At 36.0% G+C, this 23,544-nt stretch overlaps 1 protein-coding gene across 1 annotated transcript in view; it reads right to left on the minus strand.

Moving 5' to 3' along the window:
* Positions 1-1,897: 1,897 nt before the first annotated feature.
* Positions 1,898-23,544, minus strand: part of NAF1 (nuclear assembly factor 1 ribonucleoprotein) — a 40,902-nt gene continuing 19,255 nt past the window's right edge. Inside the window, exons 3-8 of the mRNA XM_066280021.1 lie at positions 15,801-15,894; positions 12,807-12,889; positions 10,768-10,919; positions 7,832-7,883; positions 5,490-5,592; positions 1,898-2,817 (exon numbers count right to left, since the gene is read on the minus strand). Coding sequence (XP_066136118.1) covers positions 2,327-2,817; positions 5,490-5,592; positions 7,832-7,883; positions 10,768-10,919; positions 12,807-12,889; positions 15,801-15,894 — 975 coding nt within the window. The 3' untranslated portion in view covers positions 1,898-2,326. The remainder of the gene's footprint in view (positions 2,818-5,489; positions 5,593-7,831; positions 7,884-10,767; positions 10,920-12,806; positions 12,890-15,800; positions 15,895-23,544) is intronic.

The raw sequence follows: 23,544 nt of genomic DNA on the forward strand, positions 1-23,544 counted from the left end.
GTCACCAGGGACCTCACTGTTTTCCATAAAAGAAAAGAAGAGCACACACAGTTATTCATCTCAATAAAACAAATATATTAGTTTAGGCAGTAATTTTAATTTTACACATTTCCAATTGCAGATATGCAAAGGTATTATCCACATTCAGTCGGGTGACTGTCGATCTATTTTGTCATAGGAAAAGGCTAATATAAACAATTCTCTATTTAAGATAAGAAACGGTGAGTAGAACATTGTATCTTTACACCGGCCAACAGTTCAAAGATCAGGGCCACACAGTGTAAAAGCAGCACTGTAAGATTCAAGTGGAGATGATAAAAATAGTATTTTTTTTCCAGATAAAAGAGACAACAATACTCCTCTTAATCTCCAAAGACAGATGTAGTTGACAAACTACAGCTCAGAGAACCAAGTAAGATGCTACAGGTACAACTTAAGTAGCTGTCTTCTCTCCCTCTTCCCTATCAACTCCATCAGCCTCAGCCCTTTCCAAACAGTACTCCCTGAAGTGCCAGGGGGAATGGCCAAGAGCTGGCATCTATTTACCCCGAAATCTATTACAGACTAAGAATATATCCTTCAGTTAATCACCCAGGGCAGTACCTGTTAAAAATAGTTTCCTAAATCTCATCTCATAGCTACTAAATTTGAGTCTGAGATCAAGTCCAAGAATGTGCATTTTTAATACACTATCCAAAATTTAGGTGATAATTACAGGCATTTTTCAGGCACTCTGAAATTTCAAAAACCCTAAATTAAGTATAAGAAAAAAGGCAAATCAAATCTAAGTGTTTAAGGTAGCAACATAATTGAAAGCCGATATCAAATGGTATTATTCAGTTGTTTCTTTAGATATGAAATGTCTACTGTCAGATACTTGTACTTGAGGTGCAGAGGGTCAGACTTTTATATACCATGGCGATTAAAACAACTTGATTTACCTTCACTGGATAGAAATCTTACTCTTCCCATTCTGGTAGAAAAGTTTTGTTCTTTTCAGTGGTTCCAGATACACTCTCATTTATTCTGACAATATCCCATCAACCAGAAAAAGACTATGCCATAATCTGTGCAGGTAACTCCTAAAGAGAAGCTATAAAAATTTGCTAAGAAAGAATGACAGTGTAGGGCTCAGGATATCAGTGTATACACAAACCTGAGGACCCACACAGACTCCTTCACCAGTGGGAGGTGAAAAGGGGCCTGGGTGTGACCAGTCTATGGGCTTGTGATGAATGCTCTCCAGATTACCCCAATGTGCAAACAAATGCTATTTTCCAACAATGTCAAAAAAATTATGAAGCATAATTTCACAGAAAGTGACGTGCTGATCTAAGAATCAAGAAAACTAGGTTCAACTTCTTGTCATCTCACTGAGTGACCTTAGGTAAGTTACTCAACCCTTTGGAACCCTTAGCTAGGCTCTTCCTTATTTATCAACTGAGGACTAGTTTAGACTATTTCAAAGGTCTCTTCTATTTTTTAAAATTCTGTATTTTCCCTTACATTTACATTTCAGTATGTAATACAAGACTCACTGGTCATTTAATTAAAAGTAAATTCAGTCATTCATTAGATATTCATTAAGCACCTAATCTCTGCCAGGCATGTGAGAATCTGGGAAATAGATATGGAAGATACAGTGTTCTCATATGGGGTCAAATACAGTTTATTGTGAACAATCTTTGTGTTCCTTTAAGTGGTTAAATAGTAAAGTCTACTGAATAATGCCCAAATAATGGAAATCAGCACAAATAATGAAAAGCTTTAGTTACAGTCAAAACTTCGACCAGCATATAAGGCTTTCCTTCTCTGTACCCTTCATTTGGTTTCTTAATTAAAACATGTAAATTTACTGGTAATTTGCACTTAAAAATCAAAATTAATTTCCAAAGTATAAGTTTATAGAAAAAGTTTATTTTAAGGCCTCTCAATAGGATTTCAACATCATATTTTCAGATATACCAACAAGGTAGTCAGTATGTTCAGTATAGTCTAATTCATGATGAAAATTGGTGCACCTCTATTACTCAACCTGTGTATCCTGTTTAGTTGGGCAGGGACAGGGAAGCATAGGTTCAAAGTTTTAATTAAATATTACATAACTGAAATTTTCCCCTATAAATCCAGTGTATTATACAGATACAATTTCACAAAATTTATAATTATATACCAATTTACAACTAAAGGAAGCATTTAATTTGTTACAATGTTTTAAAAATCTAGATCCATAATAGCTTTCTTTAAAAAAATCCTTCCCATATAAAAGAAAAATCCTTTCTATATAAAATAAAAGTCTACATTTCTCTGGAATGCATATATTCACCTAAGAGTAAGATCCAACATGAGAAGAATTACTATCTCCGGGAGAGGGGGGTGGAGGCAAGGGTGGAGGGGGTGGAGGGGGGGGCAGAAAGTATGGTATAGGAATGAATTGATGCGGTGCCATGTTGGGTGCAGCCCAGCCCATGTTTACAGACGCAGGTGGTGGTGGTGGGGGAGGAGGTGGTGGTGGAGGTGGAGGCGGAGGCGGCAGTGGAGGAGGGAGTGAGTAATTATACATGTCAAACGCTGGAGGAGGGTAGGGGTACTGTGGCATGAAATGACCCTGTATGTGAGGTGGAAATCCTGAGGTGTCCCGAGATACCATATGCTCTGAGTTATAAAACTGTGGAGGTGGGGGCCCGCTGTGGCAAGGTGGAGGGTAGCTGCCCTGGGGAAATCCTCCTGTGAATTCTCTGCTGTGATACCCTTTTGAGTGCTCTGAAGCAGAACTGCGAGCATTCCAATTCTGATGTACTTCTGCAAACTCTCCACCTTTGAGCAGGGTGAAAAACAGAAACAGAAACACAAAATTAATTAATACACTGAAAAATACTGTTTAAAATTTCATAAATGTCTTTTCTTTAACTTCCTATAGTATATCTTATGGGAGTTAAAAATGCTTAAGACTTAAAATGACCCATTTTAAAGACTCCAAAAGACCAGAAAGCCTACCAAGACAGAAACTTTTAGACAATCATCACTCAACTCCAGCCCAACAGCGCAGAGAAAACCAGACATCACCATCACCCACACTCTCAGAGACCGAGTAGGAAGCTTAGACTTTCTCCCCGGACAGGCTGTAATGAGATTCCCGACCTCTCACCAGGGTGGTGTCAGAGCAGGCTGAACAGGGAGCCAGTCACAAAGGCCTCCAGCAATGACACTGGAGACCTGCCAGGACCCCTGGACTTCTACCTCCCGGCAGTGTCAGTGCTCCTCCACCTCCTGCACTGGGTGGTGTCAGAGAGGACGCACTGGAGTCAGGACTCTGGTCACCACCCAGCTGCAGCGAGGCAGTCATGAGGTGCTCCTACCCCGCCAGGCACAAGCGGAGGCCTACCTATGCCCAGCAGTAAACAGGGCACCCTCAGGTGCCTCCGCTGTCAGCCAAGAAGAAACACTGGACTTTTATCCCTACCACGTAGTCATAGTATAATGTGACTCCCTCCTTCCTTCCCCGGCCAGAGAAGTTTTAAAAACAAAACTGCTAAAATAGAAGGTCCAAATAAGATTTCAATTAAGTCTTACTGGTCCAGGTCTCAATTAAAAATCACTCATCACACCAAGAACCCAGATTTCAAACTCAATGAAAATGGAAAATTAATCGAGGCCAATACCAAGAAGACAAAAATGTTAAAATTTGAGAAGTATTTTAAAATAGTCGTTATAAAAATGCTTCAACAAGAAATTATGAGCACACTAAAACAAAAAGTTCAAACAAGCAAAAAAAAAAAAGATACAAAAAAGCAAACAGAAATTTTAGAACTGAAAATTCAATAATACAGTGAAGATATCAATTCTCTCCAAATATACATACAGGTTTAATGCAATTCCTAACAACATCCCAGTAAGACTTATTGTCAATATAGAAGTTATTCTAAATTTATTTAGAAAAGCAAAAAACTAGAATACTTAAAATGATTTTGCAACCTTTTAGAAAAACAATAGGAGAAAGTCTTTGGGATATAGGTCTAGGCAAGAAATACTGAGACTCCATTTAAAAAGCCTGATAAATTGGGGTTCACTGAAATTAAAAACTTTTGTTCTACAAATGACCTTTTCAAGAGGATGAAATATCAGCTAAAGGCTAGAATAAATTATGTACAAATTCATAATTCAAGAGTTATAAAAACAGAAACATAATTAGATAGTGGGCAAAAGACAAACGTATCACTGAAGAGGGTACACAGACAGCAAAGGAGCACAGGAAAGATGATCACTATCCTTGGCCAATGGGAAATGCAAGTTAAAATTACAGACATCACTACACACCCATGGGAATGGATGGCTAAAGTTAAAAATAGTGACTCCACCAAATGCTGGTGAGAATGCAGAGAAATGAAGTCACTCGCACTGCTGATGGGAATGTAAAGTGGTCCAGCCACTGAAAAACAGTAGGGCAGTTTCTTGAGAAACTAATTATACCACCATCATACAATCTAACAACTGCACTCTTAGATATTTATTCCAGAGAAATGAAAATTAGTGTTCACACAAAAAACTGTACACTAATGTACAAAGCAATTCCATTTCTAATATAATCGAAAACTGTTAACCACCCAGACATCCTTCAATGCATAGATGGTTAAACGACCTGTGGGACATTCACATAATGGAATACCACTCTCGAATGAAAAGACTCAAATTGGACACATACAATAATCTATATGAATCTTCAGAATATTATGATCAGTAACAAAATCGAATTCTGAGTGGTAACATATTGTGTGACTCCATCTATACAAGCAACCCTGACATGACAAATTATATGACAGAAATGGAGAACAGATTACTGGTTGCCAGGAGTTGAGGAGGAGGTAGGAGGGAGGAAATTGTGACTATAAAAAAGCAACACGAGGAATCTTTTCCTGTGATGGCAATGTTGTGTATCTTGACTGTATCAAAGTCAATATCCTGGTTGCCATATTTTACTGTATTGTTTTATCAGATGTTACTATTGCAGGAAACTGGGTAATGGGCAAATAAGGTCTCACTGTATTTCTTCTTACAACTGCATGTCACTCTATAAAAAGTTTAGTGTTAAAAAAGGAAAAAGAAAACAGGAAAGGTATAAAAAATGAAATACATGTTAAAAAAAATAAGGTAGCTTGAGTTAGACATTAAGTACTATGCCATTTAATTCAAAATTGGAAGCTACTAGGTTTCTTAAGAGGAAGTGCAAATGAGCACAAATAACTCTACCCAGGCTTAGTTTGCCTTTGACCCTAGAAGCCATTTTTACATCCTTAAGCTTGAAAAATGACCACTGAATATTCCTTGCTCCTCTCTCCCACATCACACGCTGTAAAACACCTCCAATGCTAGCTATGGAAGACAGGGCGGAACAGGAAAGCCCAGATGATTTCTTCAGCTTTATTACTGATGAACTTACATGAATGTAAGTAAAGATTCTTTTAAAATTACTGAATGCTGCATTTTCTCACCTGATTTATTAAATTCTGATCTGACTTTTTTCCGGCCTTGCATGCGATACCTTTTTCTCTGTTTGAATTCTTTTTCCTTTTCATCATCACTGTAATCCAAGGCCTGACAGAGAAAAATATATAAGTTTATGTCACATGAATTTACCAATTCAATGGTACATACATGGAGATGAAAAGAATAAGGCTATTATTTAACACTGACACTGAAAGATACTCTTTTTAATACTCAGTAGTTTCCAGTAAGATTTGAATTAGTTACATATAACAGAAAAATAAAGCATTTTTTAATAAATGCCTAAAGACTCTTAATTGACACAGGCTAGTAATCAGAGAGTACCCAAGGCTTTTTTGGTTTTTTAATTCCTAAAAAGTTTCAGACAGGTAATTTTGTTTTTATTTTTTAAGTTACAGGAGAGGAGACAGAGACAGACTCCCTGCATGCGCCCTGAAAGGGATCCACCCGTAAACCCTATCTGGGGCTGATGCTTGAATCAACCAAGCTATCCTTAGCCCTGGGGTGCCGATTCTCAAACCAACTGAGCTATCCTCAGCGGCCAGGGCCAACACTCAAACCAATTGAGCCACTGGCTGCTGGAGGCAAAGAGAGAGATAAGGGGAAAGAGAGGGGAACAGATGGTCACTTCTCATGTGTGCCCTGACTGGGGATTGAACCCAGGACATCCACACACTGGCCCAACACTCTATCCACTGAGCCAACTGGCCAGGGACAGGTAACTTTAAAATAATGGCTTTTAACAATCTTAAGATACAGCTATTCCCTAGCTAGAAGTCTAACTTCCAGCTTAGAATCAAGATTCACCACAGTGCCAGCTGCCAGAAATGCTAAAGAAGGAATTAGTTCGGAATATGCAAAGAACATAAAGTATCTGATCTAACATAAAAATAGGAGAATGTTATATATTTCATTCAAAAATTGTAAGCCAGGCACTGTTCTAAATACTATACAGGTATTCCTTCTTATTACGATAATGTCAGGTATAGAAAGGGCTATAAATAAAAAATAAGGTAAAGTAAGAGTAGAAAAAATCACAAGGGATACTATTTAGAAACGATTGCAGAAAAGGCTTTGATAAGCAGATATATACATGACCCAACTTCCAAGAGAAAATAACATTAAGAATTAAGATGGTACAGTGGTGGTGGCATAATGGATAGAGCATTGACCTGGATGCTGAGGTCCCAGGTTCAAAACCCTGAGGACACCGGCTTGAGTGTGGGCTCATCCAGCTTGAGCACAGCCTCACCAGCTTTTGACATGACCCCATGGTCACTGGCTTAGCTGGAGCTCCCCGGTCAAGGCACATATGGGAAAGCAGTCAATAAACAACTAAATAAGGTGCTGCAACTATGAGTTGATGCTTCTCATCTCTCTTCCTCCTCTCTCTTAAAAAACAAAAAAAATACAAACAAAAAAAATTACGAATTACTGTTATAGCTCAACCCCCCAAAAACTTAGCAGCTTTATAAGACTTCTGTTTTCTTAGAATTTAGACATTATTCTATTAATATCAGAAAAAAGATATTGTTTCATAAAAAATATATGAAATCAGGCTATGTATTCATGTGTGCACATTTAAAAAGAATTAAAATGTATAAGAAAGCTTTTGTATGGGATTATCAATCAGTCTTGCTGAAGTATTTTCTAGATCACATTTTCCATGAACCAAGAGTCCACACACTTCAGAATCCATAATTAAATTCAGAAACATCAACTAATTTTAGTACCTTCAAATACCTTTAGTACCTTTATGATTTTTTATTACTAACCTTTATGTGCTAAAATTTTTAAGCTCATGTGAAATCCGGTATCTGCCAGGCAGTAGAAAGTATTGAGATCACAGTTAAAACATTTCTCTGAAATTGTTCAGTTAAATGAGAAAGCAGATACATAAACCAAGAAATAGTGCATGACAGTATGGACCTAAGGAAAAAGGGCAAAGAGAATTTCCTGGTATGGGTACCCCAAGATAGATCTCTAATGACTGAGTTAACGGTGAAAATAAGAGAATGGACATTTCTTTCCAAGGAGAAAATGTGTAGAGGCTTAGTATATTCGAGACATGAAAATGGTTCTGTACGACAAAAGGCGAAATTAAAGAATAAAAGACCTTACTGTGTCATTTTAAATAACTGGGCATTGTCTTAAAGGCAGGAGGGAGAAATGAAAGGATTTTAATTGGCAATAAACTATTTAAAGACAATTTTGGCAATATTTGCAGGATCAGGAGCATTTAGTACCTCCTAAAGGTTACAAATGACAAATTTATAAGATTAAGTCCTGCCTTACTATCTAAATATTGTGTAAAAAGGCTTATCCTTACATCTGGTGGCGGTTCCTGGTCATTTTCCCATGATGCATCCGATCCCCTTCCCCTGGAAAGAGAAAACAAAAAGTCACAGAAGTACTTGTCACGTTGTTAAGCACTTTTTCTTTATGGTATTGAAAATAATAAAACAGAAGGCATGAGTTCAACTCTTATTGTTGCAATATACCTAAAAATAACAGAAAAGGACATTTCTATGTCCTTTCATCTTGTTTCAAAAGATGTGGGAAGCTCATAAAAAAAACACACACACACACACAACATGTGGACATCTTAGGATCAAGGTATCAGAAGCAGCCAGGCTGTGACGAAAGTGGGTTTGCAGTTCCTAAGCATCTCCGGATGCTATGACTCTGATTGATACTTTCATGATATCTGAGCTCAGTTAATAAAACTCACTTCAATAAATGCTTATTCTATACAAACTATAGTCAAACACTTCCAGATGATAAACACATAAAAACGAGTAGGAGGCATTTCCTTATCTAAGATTTCACAGATTTAATGGTAGAGATAACAACATGAAATTTTCTCCCCTGTTGATCTGATGAGTATCAATGACTCCAGGAGTAGCCTATGCTTATTCCAATAGTGATTCTCAAAGCAAAGAGGGTAAAAGGTGATTTCGTTTTTTGGGGGGGAAGAGGAGTTTTGAAGATTTTGAAGGACAGTAAAATCACAAGCATTAATTATTTTTAGTGGGAAGTTTTATACTCTGACCAACAAAAGTACATATTATCTATTATGAGTATAATTATAATTTATGAAAGCTCATTTAAAATCTTATTCAATTACATTAAAATACTGCCAAGTATTAGTTCTCCTGCTTCAAACTAGATCTAAAAAATTAATGGTATTCTCAGGAATTCATTAAAATGCAGTAATGTATTAATCTATAAATCCATAAAAATCAATTTATAGATGTCAGAGGCTGGTACAGTACGGAAATTATTAAGTTTGCTCAGAAATTTCAATTCAGAACTTTGACATGGTGTATGAGGCATTAGCAATAATTTTTCCACCATTTACAAAAAAAGCTTTTACTTGTTAATTATCATCTGACACCTATACATTCAACACAGCTCCAGTGTACCTCTTTTCCATGTAAGCCATCTCATGGCCTGTGGGGCCCTGAGCCTGGAGTTTGAAGACAAAAATGAAAGGAGTGCCCCAAATAGTGCATTTAGTACTGAAACTCAAAGTCTACTAGAGGAAAAATCGAGCAACATTTTAAAAACCACTTTTCAACGAGAGTAAGCTCCTGAGAAACTAAAATTAAAATAGCCCTGCTAGAAGCAGGTAAGCTGGAGTGGAGCCAAACTTCTCTACTTCAAAGGCAAAGTACTCCACTGAGTTCCCTTGACAGACACCAAGTTCAAGACTACAGTTTTGAACAGAGTAGGCTTTGACAGGTGGGCCTCTGCAGAGGAAGCCTAACTTCCTAGTTCTTTAGTTTGTTATTTCTTTCCAGCACAAAATTCTTGTTCTAAAAATCAAAAACAAAGACTGCACTTATGGTTTAAAATCTATTTAATAAACATTTCAGAAAACCTTTTCAGTTTATCTGTTTTAAGCTAAGGTATTTTATTTGGCAAAAGCAAAATATACAACATATCTACAGCAACATCCTAATATTTAAAGCAGAATGAAATGCTAATTATTTAAGGCATAATTTTAAAACATACTAAAATATTTATGATTTTACTATTTAATTCACCTTTCTTATCAGCAGTCATTTCTAAAAATTAACGTTACAATAGTCTGAAGTAATTTAAGTAAAATGTTCCTTCAGATATTATGTGGATTCTAAGTGTGAACTCAATCAATTAACAGGAACAAAATATTCATATCTGAAATAATAAATGAAATTCAGAGACTTGACTTAATACATAAATGGTAGAGACCTTCTTAAGCCCAGCACTTCTGACGGAGCACTACTCCCACTCACTGGCTGAAGCTCCTTTGCAGTTAGTTCCTCTAAAAACCACATCCCTAATGGTTCAACTACGAGCCAGACCTGCAAGCGCCTGCACAGCAAACTGAGTGCAGTCTTTTTGGATTTAAGATCTCCCTTCCCTCTCCCGATATTATGTGGTCTTGTCTTCCTTTCCTCATTTGACAATGTTTTTAGTGGCTCATATTCATTACATCCTTCTAAAGCATTCAACTAATTTTTAAAGAAAAAGTTGAACTATATGCCATTGGTTTACATAAACACTGAATTATACAATTAGAATAGGTTTGCTATAAACAGCTTTACAACTAACAGTTGGCAATACAATTAGTACAAGGCAAATACACAATTAACCAGTGGGGGCATAAGTGTGCAGAAATATTACTACCCACATGCCACAGACATCATTCAGCATATTTATATACAAAAGGGAGAACCGTGATTTATTAGTTAAGGCAAGCTTGTTTATCAATGCTTGAAACACAGCTTTTCAGGGACAAATTTTAGTTGTATCTTCTATAAGTTTACAATTTATAAGCAACCTGAAGTGTCCCCTTACTTTCTTTTCTTGAGTATTACAAAGTTCTATGAAATAGTATAAAACCTATGAATTTAATCCAATGAAAAATTTTACTCAAAATGGAAAAGAATTTTTTAAATGGTAATACTAATATTGAAGTAGCATGTATATAAAAGAATGTATATAATGAAAAATGCAATAAATTAGAATTCAGAAAGTTTATATGGCCAAAGTGTGTATTCCTACTAGTTGAGCAAGTTATTTTGGGCAAAATATGTAAATAATCTCTAGCTGTAAAATCTGAAAATAAATTGTAGCTTTCAGAGGTGTTATGAGGAAGATAAATGCACCCTTAGACAGAAATCATCTAAAAGTACCATTGCTGAGAATTATTGCTAAAATGTGAACATTAGGTAAGCAAACTAACACTTACTAGATGGGGGCGGAGTGAGTACTTACTTTTCTGTGAATACATACTGGGTGAAGTCTTTTGTTGATGGAGCAAAATACATAGTATCCTTTATTTTAATACCTTTATTCTCAATGTGCTCTGAAGAATTAAACCGTAACACGTAAAATGGATGTGCAACAGGTCCAAATATCTCAAATATCTGTAAAAAAGAAGAAACATAAAGGTCCTTTTTATCCTGTGAGTCATTACTTAAAAAGTTAGTATTTAAAATAGAAAGCACTGACAATTGTTATAAAAGGTCATATTAATATCAGAGAAATTAAAACTGTATATTTAAGTTATCTTTGCTACTCAAAGTTTTCAAATTTTGATTATAAATGCATTAGTTTTTTCCAGATTCCCCTTTTATGAATTTAAAATAAGTATAAAAACTTGTCTTTGCTAAATTCAAATCATTTGGGAGGCATCAACTAAATGGAAATTATAAATTTTTGTTTTTATTGCTCATTTAAACTATAAGGTATGAAGAAAAGAATGACAACTGATAACTTTTGAAAAATAAAATGCTGTTTGTCATTTGGAATCTTATGACACAAACACTTAAAAATAAGCTTCTGCTTCAACAGGTACTCGGCCACGTCTGCTGCTTGTACATCACAGATGACACTTTATAAAATTAAACTTTTTCTAATTTAAAAAAATACTAGATCTGAATTTCAAGTTGTTTATTTCTCCAAAATTGATGATGTTATTTATATAACCTTTAACTTTTATGTAAAGGAACTGATTTTAGCACAGACACATTTTATTTCTGCAAGTGTTTTATGAATGACAAAGAAAACCTATATAGTAGTTTTCAAGTTTTCAAAATAAATAAATACATTTTTAAGAAGTGTTTCTGAGAATAAACAGAGGCATATCATAGAAAAATGGCCATCACCAATGTCACTGTAGTTTGCCAGTCTTTTTTCTACCACTAAAATTTGAGATTATAATTTTTGTATACGGCTCACTTTTAAAACCTAAAGTGCATTAAGTTTTTCCATATTATAAGTATTCTTCATGTATAATTTCAGTTGCTATATAACATTACTTTATAGGTTTAGTACAATTTAACTCTTTTTATATTATAGGATAACCGGGCAGCAGCTTCCAATTTGTTCAAGATAATAAATGATGCCAAAGTATACTTACATGTAAATTTTTATACTTCAGAGTTCCTAAAAACTGATTTGTCAGGAATGGAATTATTGGAGCTAAGCATGATTCCTTTGGATATAGATTACTAAATCATTTTCCAGATAGCTTACACCATTTTAAACCAACTGCTGTGAAACTCCCTGCTTTATTACACTCTTGAATTTTTATAGTAAATGCTTCTCATACATGCCTTAACTGGAGGACTCAAGCCAGCTTCAAGCCAGCCACCCTAGGGATCAGGTTAATCTGAGAGAAGGCTTTATGTTCTCTACTAACTAGTCAAAATTGCGTAATTTCTGGGTAAAATGTATAGACTCCCATATTAAGAATGGACATGCAGGGTTGTTTCATTATTAAGACATCAAAAGAAACTCAACCTTATAATGAGTACTTAATTATACATATTCATAATTGCCCAGAATGTGCTTATAAGTGAAATTTTGATGCTGTCACTGAAATATTTTCCACTGAAGGAAATCAAAGTCCAAAGAATTTTGAGTCACCTCTCAACAGGACTCACAAACCAAAAGACTTTAAGAACTACTACATGATGGAGTAGCCTCCTATACTCTGAGTACCTGGCAAGTAAGGAACTGTGTCTTAATACGGAGAGCCATTGCCTAAGTACCTTACAAAGCATTACGAAAAATTCTATACATGTGTATTATTTAATGACTTAAGCAACAAAGAGTAATGAGCAGTATTAAACTAATATATATACAAAGTATTAAAGAAAATAAAAAATGTATACTAGAATGTACAATCTGAGAGTTCTTGATTGCTCACCTACTAAAATTAATAAACTCTTTTTAGGACAGATAAGGTGAAAAACACCAATAAACAAAGCAACAGAGTAATCTGTAGGATTTGAATGATTTTTACAAACCTTTCCTGCTGCCAGCCGGTCACTTTTAAAAATTACAGTATCCTCATTAACTGGAGGTAGGCCAGTCATAGATTCAATTATTACTGAAAAATGAAACAAAAGAGTTTATTTCAAGATTTAACAGAAGATAATATAGAATTAAAATGAGAATTTAGGCTTTAATTCCAACATAACTTAATATGCTATTTCAGGTGAAATAATATGTCTTACTATTCGTCCTGGATATTCTATTTATTACCATACAGCACAGGAAAATAGATTCTACATATCTTTTTATTTAACACAAAAACTACAATTCTAAGAAAGAAAAAGTATATAAAGTCTCACAGAAAATTTCATCCATGCATTAAAAAGTCAAGTTCAAGCCGTGTACATTTTTTTCAAGTACTTTTACCCAAAAACATGTAATTTAGCCACAAAACTCCTGTTTTTGAAGAAATTAGTTTTTTTCTCACTCTAGAAATTCTTTTCTATTTAGCATTGATTACTTACTGCTATATGAAAAAGTTACTTCATAAAAGCATCTTCCTCTGAACAGATAAAGAATATGAGTATATAGTAATTTTTATCACTTCTCAAAAAGCAAAAGCATTATTCCATTAGTCTAGCATATTCTAATTCTTCTAAGTGCCTTTTATAAATGTTAAACAATCAATCTACTACAGCAAAGCGGAGAAAAAAACAATAGGTTCTTAGAAAATTAGAGCAACAAGCAAGAATACTTTGTCACATTACATCGATAATGCCATCTCCACTTCAGAAAAAAATATCAGTTCGGAATATTAAAATACATTCAAAAAATTTCAACTATATCTCAACTAATTTTTTTCCCCAACACTGACGGACTTCATTGTTGGGGATTCCCAGCTGTGACTCCACCCTCTTAAATAAAACAGTGTACAGAAAAAAAGAATTTAGAAACCTTTGTATAATATCCACATCCTGGCTCCCTACGGCAGGAAGGGGGTAATTGCTAGGTGGACAGGAGGGGTCCACACACAGCCCTTGCCATCTGAAGCTCACATCCACCCTACATAAGAGATGATGTGGGAATAGGGAGCCCCCAGGCCAGGGGCAAGATAGTAACAGGGGGTGGGGGCATGCTGGGCAGCAGCTAGTGCTTTTAAATTCTGAATATACACAACAATAAGTCAAAATATTTTTAGTTAGATCTGCTTCTGGAATAAAGATGATGACAACAAACAGTAAGAGAATTTATTCTCAATCCTATCTCCTGTCTAATGCCCTTCCCAAAGAGTCAAATTATATGAAAATTAAAAATTACCTAATCCAATACCCTCTTTCGAAAGAAAACTGAGAAACAGGACTAAAGATTAATAGTATCATAATTCCATACCCAGTTATCACTAGAACCTAGATCCCTAGTTCCAATGTTCTTCCTGTAACACAAATAGTGACTGTGTTCCCAAAGCCTAAAGGACCCATTCTCTTATTATAATTTTAGATGGCACACAGATTCAGGAAGTTGGGAATAAATAAACTCAAGTGTATACTATACACTGATAAAAAATTTCAAAAACTATCAATACTCTGAAAGAATGTACTAGTACATACATAATTTCATGAAATCTATCCATTTCTACTTAGATGGATAAATATCTAAGTAGGCTCTTATATTCTCCAGATTATAAACAAAGAGGGAGGGAGGGAGGGAGGGAAACAAGCCAACATAACTTCTGTAAGAACTACAGAGCACAGAACCAAATCCTCCCTTTTCATCATTTCTGCGCTCTCATTTGAATTCACAGATATTTTGTGCCTAGTGCGCTCTTTATTTTCGTTTGTAATTCAGTCCAAATAATGTTAGGTATTTTAGGTCTTCAAAACAGAGTAGCATGTGCTGATTTTTATTCAGTCAAGCTTTATTCCAACCAGCTTGAGAATTTTGTTAGTTAATTATGTGTTAATAAAAAGTGTCTTTAAAAAGCTTTGTTTCATGTATATCATATAGTTACATTTTATTCATTGAGGATAAACATAATGATCTGTATTTTTCCTATATACATCAAGTCTGATAAATGCTCAACTCATGCTATATAATCAAGTATTATCTGTTTGAGTTATTCATGCATATTATTAACTACCATAGGATGAACAAAAAAGTAGTGTAACGCTGAGTTCCATTCTCAGGTGTATATCACTATGAAAGTCAACAGAAGGTACACAAATTTCTTCAAGGCCTTTCGATACCACCTCTTAAAGCTAAAAGGAAATCTATACTATCTAGTTATATCCAACAGATTCATATTCTATGCTATTATTATCAGTATTACATCACACACTTTTCTAATTTACATGTTTATAAAATCAAATCAAAGGTGGTAGGCAGAATAGTGCCTTCCCCACAAAAAAAAAAGATATACACACCCTAATCCCTAAACCTCTGAAAATGTTATTCAATACATTTAAACAAACTTTTTTCTTGTAGATGTGGTTATGGTTAAGAATCTTGAGATGGAGCGATTATCCTAGATTAGATATGAAGGCCCAATCTAAGGAGTCCTTAAAAGCAGAGAACCCTTCCAGGCTGAGAGAAGCCACATTGTTGGCTATGAAGATAAAAGGGGGCCATGAGCCAGGGAGTGCAGGTATCCTCTAAAGCTGAAAGGGGGAAGGAAATGGATTCTCCTCTAAAGCCTCCACAACAAAATTTAGCCCTGATGGACCCATGGATTTTAACTCAGTAAGACCTACATCAGACTTCAGGGCCAAAGACCGTAAAATAAGTTTGTATTATTTTAAATCACTAAATTTGCAGTAATTTAACAGCAATAGAAAACAAATATCACACATCAAAGAAAACTATGGAGAAACATCAGTAAAAGTAAACTTTAAATTTTTATTAAAAAAATGTATTTATGGATTATTTATATACGTAAAATTCAAAACTCAATAGTCATGAAGTCTTTGATTCAATATTAGTGCATTGGTTGGATATATGTAATCATTTTTATTAATAAATTATTTACATACCTAATTGTTCAATAATACTTGAAACCATCCCAAGAGGCTTTAATTCAATATCTTCAGGCAGAATAATAGTAAGTTCTTCAACTGAAGGTAGTTCCTATAATATAAAAAAGCATTAATTTTTCCCAAGCTTCAGCAACTTTTTAAAAAATGGGAATTAGTTTCCATTTAAAGTACTATACACACTTCTGAAGACACAACATTCAGCACTTGCACCATCTCCTTGATGTTATCCTCTGTAGTCACTGAAAGCACTTTCCTGCCTCCAACACCTCCCCACCTAACTGATGCAATAGGTCTAGTGTCTATACCCTAATCCAGACAGACTAAGAATATAGACAAAATTATCATTTGAGATCTTTCCAATCACACTTGAACAGGAGACCAACAAAAAAGAATAAGTTATTGTTAAGATATCCAAGTTAAGAAAAGAGACAATTCACATAATTTCCATTTGAAAAAAAAATTCCATTGTCACTAGTTTCTCCACAGAAGAAAAGTTCTCTCTCTTAGCTGCCTTGATTTGCTTAATCAATTAAATTGACTGTGATCAAGTTGCTGAACAGAGATGCAGCAATCTTTTCTGAGGCTACATGAAAAAAGAGATAAATATCTGGTCTCTTCAGAAAAAAATACAGAACTTCTGGAAACAGAATAGGCATCAGCCCAGAAACAGCTGTTAGGGTGACTCCTGTTATCTTTCCTCTCTAGGTGAAAAACCAAATATCTTAACATCAAAAGATTTCTCTTTTCTGACCCAGCACCTCACTATATCTCAGTTGCTATAGAAACTAGACATTGAAGTAGAGACGAGGTTGAAGACAAATCTAAGAATAAAATTGGCCTTAGGCTTTAAATTAAATAAACAGAACTTTCAATCTATTCTTGACCTTTGCCAAAAGATCACAATTAACTTCCAGAAGTTATAACTTAAGGCTTAAAAATACACATATCTTATTAATGACATGTTAGGACAGGGGTCCCCAAACTTTTTACACAGGGGGCCAGTTCACTGTCCCTCAGACCGTTGGAGGGCCGGACTATAAAAAAAAACTATGAACAAATCCTTATGCACACTGCACATAGCTTATTTTAAAGTAAAAAAACAAAACGGGAACAAATACAATATTTAAAATAAAGAACAAATAAATTTAAATCAACAAACTGACCAGTATTTCAATGGGAACTATGCTCCTCTCACTGACCACCAATGAAAGAGGTGCCCCTTCCGGAAGTGCGGCGGGGGCTGGATCAATGGCCTCAGGGGGCCGCATGTGGCCCGTGGGCCATAGTTTGGGGACCCCTGTGTTAGGAGTTAGTTTGGAAGAGGGAAATATAGAAAGGAAAACCTAAATAATATAGTATACTGTAGATGAATGCATTATGAGTAATAATTTCCCCTATAGGGATTCAAAAAAGGTTTTTCAAAAAAATCACTTAACCAGCGTTAAAGTACAACTTGCTTCTAAGAGATGCTATTTTATGATCCAGGATTACAGTAATTATAAAGAGCCACACTAAGGGTCTCAACCAACTCTGCAGACTTACCTCTGTATGACTGCAAGACATGATTGTGTTTTATATATCAGAATTTTTCTATACTTTTAGGAAGGGGAAAACCACTTGTTATTTTATCATATTAAACATGGAGAGCCTTTTCTTGACAAAACCATGATTAAAAAGTGGTCCAGAGATGTATCAGAATAGAGAAGGAAGTTCAGTTGTTAGACTGGACATGTAATAGGCAGAGTATTGCCCCCTAGTGGGTTTGCTGGGTGGATCCCAGTCGGGTGCATGTGGGAGTCTGTCTCTCTGCCTCTCCGCTTCTCACTTCAGGAAAAAAAAAAAAAAAAAAAAGTTCTTAGCCCTGTTGAATGTAAGGCTGGAAAACTATAATGTCTATAATGTCAAGGGACTGCTTTGAGGCTATTTGAAAGGACAATTGTGACAGGCATCTCACACTGATTCTGGTCCAGGGTTTCAGAGAGTGGCACCTCTTATGGCCAGTGATCTTACAAATGCAGAAGCACAGAGATGAAATCTGCCCTATCCCCCACCCAAATTACTATAGATCGAGAGGAAAAACTTTCATTACTTTTGGACTGGGATAACGCCTGCTGGGTAGTCAGGTTTGTGGTGACAGAAAGGGTAGCAAAGTCTCTGAAAGAAGTGCTATTAGATCTTTTACCGTCTGAACTGGATAGGAGAGCAGACCTATTAACACTTAGGACACAAAGACAACATAATTCTCAAACACTAAATAACAGTATTATTCAACCACAGTGTTTCACTGTACCATAATTTAGTACACCTGTCACCTCATAAAACATTTATCTGCCTTTTTCAAATCTTTACTATGACAATGAAACAATGAACATTCTTTCACATATCTTTGAGTAACCACTGTGATAAAATAAATTACTCTAAGTGTAACTGCTAGATTCAAAGACATTAATTAAAGCATTTTTATACTTACCATGGAAGAGAGATACCATGATCATAGAGACAAGAATATTTTTAATTTTGACAAATAATGCTAAATTTCCTTCCTTTTGAAAGGTTACATCAATTCACACTTCTACAAACAATATACATGAGATTTCCAACACCCTTGCCATCACCAATAAGCAAATCTTTGCCAGTTTAATAGGTCCAAATCGTATCTTGCTTTAATATGAATTTCTTCATTAATCAGGAAAACTAAACATCCCTACATGTTTCCGGGCTATATTTATGTATTTATGGACTGTCTATATATTTTACACATTTGTCTTTATCATTTTATTAATTTATAAGAGAACCCTACGTTTTTAAGAACTTTTGCCCTTTATTAAGTATTTAGCAAACACCCACTCACTTACCTACCAGCATATGTTTTAGCCTCTGTTGTTTAATAAACTTTGGTATTTTCTTTTTCTTTTCTTTCTTTTTTTTTTTTTAGGTGAAGGTAAGGGAGATAGTGAGGCAGACTTCCGCACGCACCTTGACCAGAATCCACCCAGCAACCCCCCATCTGGGGCTGATATTCGAGTACCAGGCTATTTTTAGCTCCTGCAGCTATTACACTGGTATTTTCATTTTTATGTAGTCAAACATAGTGTGTGTTTTTTTTTTTTAGGTTTTGAGACTTGTGTAAGTCACAAGAGCTTCCCTTAAACAAATTAATTTTTATTTATTTTACTACTTTTGGAGAGAGAAACAATCTGCTGTTCCACTTGGTTGATTCTTGTATGTGACTTGACTGGGAATCAAACCTGCAACTTTGGCATATTGGGGCAATGCTACCAACTGAGCTACATGGCCAGGGCAAAATTTTTTAACTGAGTGATGTTTCCATCATTTTTCTAGTTTCTTTTTTAATATTTGTAATTATATATTGGTAAATTTGTGAATTTTATTCTTACAGAAAATCAAGGTAGAAACTGAATTTATCTTTATCCAAATTACTAGCCAGTTATCCCTGCATCTTGAAAAATAATTCATGTTTTTCCCTACTGATTTGAAAAACAAATTTTAACATACACTAAATGTATTTATACATTTGGGTGTTTTGTTGAAATCTCCATTTGGTTCTACTGATCTACTTTAGTGTCAGTACTAAACTATTTTACTAACTGTGCCTTTCATAATATGTTTTGGCTGTTGTTTTTTTGTTACAGAGAGAGACGAGAGAGAGGGACAGATAGGGACAGACAGACAGGAAGGTAGAGAGATGAGAAGCATCAATTCTTCACTGTTGCTTTTTAGTTGTTCATTGATTGCTTTCTCATATGCACCTTGATGAAGGAGGGGCCTGCAGCAGACTGAATGACCCCTTGCTCAAGCCAGCAACCCTGTGCTCAAGCCAGCAACCTCGGGGTTTCGAACCTGGGTCCTCTGCATCACAGTCCGATGCTCTACCCAATGCGCTACCGCCTGGTCAGGCCATAGTATGGTTTAATATTTGGGAATAAAGACTAGTTTTCCTATCCACTTCACATCAATATTTTTCCCCTTGGAATTTTTCTAGCTATTTGCACATTTATTTCATTAGATAAACTTTAAAACCAGTTTGTTATACTAATGTTGTTATGTTGTTACTATCGATTAAAATCACATTTAGGCCCTAGCCAGTTAGAGCATTCTCCCGAAACACAAAGGCTGTGTGCAGTTTTGATCCCTGGTCAAGGTACACATGGAAACCAAACAATTAATGCACAACCTAGTAGAACTACAAAATGAATGCTTCCTTCTCTCCCATTCCCTCTCACTCTAAAATCAATTTTTAAAAAAATCTTAAAAAAAAAAAATTTTAAAAATCACATTTTATTACAATTGTCTTCTTACAGGTCCTACATAGGCTAATTTAGGCTTATTCAAAGCCATTTTTATTTAATTTGCTTTTATTTAATATTTTTTACTGCTATTATAAATTGATTCTTTATAGAGAACTGTTGTTTATTTATTTATTTTATTGATTTGAAGGGAGGAAGGAGGAGAACAAAACAACTTGTTGTTCCACTTATTAATGAATTCGCTGGTTAATTCTTGTATGTGGCCTGTCCGAGAATTAAACCTGCACCCTCAGTGTACTGGGACAACACTCTAATCAACTGAGTTACCTGAGTTTTTTGTGTATTCACTAAATTACCACATTTTAAAAATATAAGTACTCCTCCTTTTCAGTATTAGAACATCATAGTTTTCACTTTTCATCACTGGTTGAGATTTCCAGAATGTCAAATGTCTAGCAATTGTGATGTCCAAATCTTTATTAGAATCTTTTCAAATGGTAAGCAGAATGATGCATTTTGACTTTCTAATTATTGAATTTCTAATAAGATTAATAAAGTAGCCATCTATTCCTATCTTACCAAGTTTATTAAAAAAAAAATCAGAAATGACTGACCTTTAAAATGACTACTGACCTTTATAAAATGACTTTTTATCATCTTTTAAGATCATTATAGTTTACTCTAAGTTGAGCAGGTCATTCCAGAATCTGATGAAGTCTCTGCTATAAGGATGTCTGTAAGACATGCAGCCAGAATATTTACAGTGGACAGGAATGGACACCTGTGGTCAAAAACAATCTGGCAGGCCCCCTTAATTCCTGCTGCTATATCCTATTTTGACCCATGTATGAAAAGAAATAAAAGCACTAAGTTGCCTCATGATAGTAACAAACCTACTTATAAAAGTGTAGTGCATTGAATCTCTATCACAAATATCTGCAAAACAAAAAGAGCTAAACCTGGCCTGTTTGCTCAGTGGTAGAGTGTCAGCCCAGCATGTGGAAGTTCCGGGTTCAATTCCCAGCCAGGGCACACAGGAGAAGCACCCATCTGCTTCTCCACTCTTCCCCCCTCCTTTCTCTCTGTCTCTCTCTTCTCCTCCCGAGCCAAGGCTCTGTTGGAGCAAAGTTGGCCTGGGCGCTGAGGATGGCTCCATGGTGTTTGCCTCAGGCACTAGAATGGCTCCAGTTGCAGCAGAGTAACACTCCAGATGGGCAGAGCATCACTCCCCAGTGGGCATGTTGGGTGGATCCTGGTCAGGCACATGAGAGAGTCTATCCCTTTACCTCCCCGCTTCTCACTTCAGAGAAACACACACAAACATACACATACACACACACAGTTACATAAAGAGCTAAATATTGTACAAAAAAACCATATTAAGGCATAAGTCAGATTAATAAGTGAAACCAAGCCTGTACAATTCCAGGCTGAGAGCCTGTTACAGAGTTTGCCCTTAAAAGTCTAGTTGAATCAAGCAATATATTTGCTTTGAAAATGGCAGACATTTTGGGACTGACCAAGGGAGAAAAGATATATTTATCCCTTTTAAATGAGCATGCTAGAAAAGAAGGACAAAAGGGTAAAATACCCTAAGAAAATACCCTAAAAATACCCTATAACAGTGGTCCCTAACCCCTGGGGCGTGGACCAGTATCAGTCCATGGGCCATTTGGTACCAGTCCACAGAGAAAGAATAAATAACTTACATTATTTCCGTTTTATTTATATTTAAGTCTGAACGATATTTTATTTTTTAAAAATGACCAGATTCCCTGTTACATCCGTCTAAGACTCACTTTTGATGCTTGTCTCGGTCACATGATACACTTATCCATCCCACCCTAAAGGCCGGTCCATGAAAATATTTTCTGACATTAAACTGGTCCGTGGCCCAAAAAAGGTTGGGGACCACTGCCCTATAATACCCTAAAAAGTGCCAATCAAGAATTCACCCAAGCAATGTGCTTTCCATAAAAATTTTTGGCAGATTCAAAGAGGTAGAACTTTAGAAGTTTCCAGGGGAAGGTTCCTTGGATTGACACGTCAGAATGATCAATACAAGATCTTGTATTGATGTTTGGATGTCAAATGTCACCTTCTCTTCCCTAATTGCTAAATCTAAAGTACTAGGCACCACTAATAAGTCTAGTCACTCTATCAAATTATCCTGCTGCTTTCCTTTCTTGTAAACACATTACTGTTTAACATCCTGTTTGTTTACATCTTAAAGTCTATTTTCCTAACTAGACAATAAATCCAACAAAAACTTAAACCTAGCCAGGCTTGCTCCTTGCTGTAGCTCCCAGGACAATGACTAGCACATAAGAAGTGTTTAGTAAATATACGTTCACTAAATGAATTGACTTATTTCATCAGTCCATGCTAAACAAAAATCTCAGAAGAGGTCAATCTTTTCCAGAGTACAAATCAGATGCTGAAAATACAATTTTTAGAATTCAAGAGAATTCTCAAGGAATAAAAAGAACCTCAACCCAACCTTCTCAAGGCAGGCTTCAAAGGAAGAAGCTTCACTGCCCAAGGTTAATACATGGGTAACTCAGGTTTGCAGCAGCAAACCTTATTATAATTATTAGATTAACACCTGGCTCCCTGATAACACAACAGCTGCCCCAGGTAAGATAATAAATAAATCTCCTCAGTATCACAGGTTTCATAATTCCCTGTAAGAAAATAAAAAAATCAATCACTTTGATTTGCTGAGCAAGGAAAGGATGGGTATGCGTGACAGAAAATAGAGGGGAAAACACACAGACACACTCCAATACGAAAAAAATATGGCCAGAACTCGACCACTTTGACAGTGCACACAAAATATAAAGAACAAGAAATAAAATGCATAGATAGGAGATGACGTCAGAGTAATGGCGGAGTAGGAAGCGATACCGATAAATCTCCCCCAAAACTCAACAAGATCTTCAACCATAAACAGAAAAACCTATACTTGGAGCCTCCAGATGCTTCACAATACACCCGAAGGTATGGTCGAGTGAAAAATTGGCTAAATATATAACCAAATCCTGAAGGAAATAGGGAGTAAGAAATGCTCCGCCTTCCTCACTAACCTAAACAGGGCGGCTTTCTCTGGTAACTGTGAATATAGAAACTGAGGTGGGCAAAGGGGGTGAATACATCCAGGCCGCGCACAAAAGGCCGAACCAGGCTGTGGCATGGAGATCCTAGCGGAGGAAAAACTGTTCCTGTGGCAAGCCGGGCAATACAAGCTAACACTCGCGCCAAACCCAAAGAAAGAAAGACAAGCGGGGCAGCCATTTTACCCGTTCTCCTGGTTGGTGCGCAGTTAGTGGGCGAGAGATCTCTTCCTAAGCCCCAGAAGTGGGTGTCCGTGTTGCCCCACAGAGAGGCAGGGTCAGAGGCCTTTCTGTGGGACGAAAGCAGAATCTCTGGGCAGCCCCAGCGCCCTGGGAAAGCCGCGCACGGGAGGGAGCGAG

This window comes from Saccopteryx bilineata, chromosome 1 (genome assembly GCF_036850765.1).
Source record: "Saccopteryx bilineata isolate mSacBil1 chromosome 1, mSacBil1_pri_phased_curated, whole genome shotgun sequence".
Lineage (NCBI taxonomy): Eukaryota > Metazoa > Chordata > Mammalia > Chiroptera > Emballonuridae > Saccopteryx > Saccopteryx bilineata.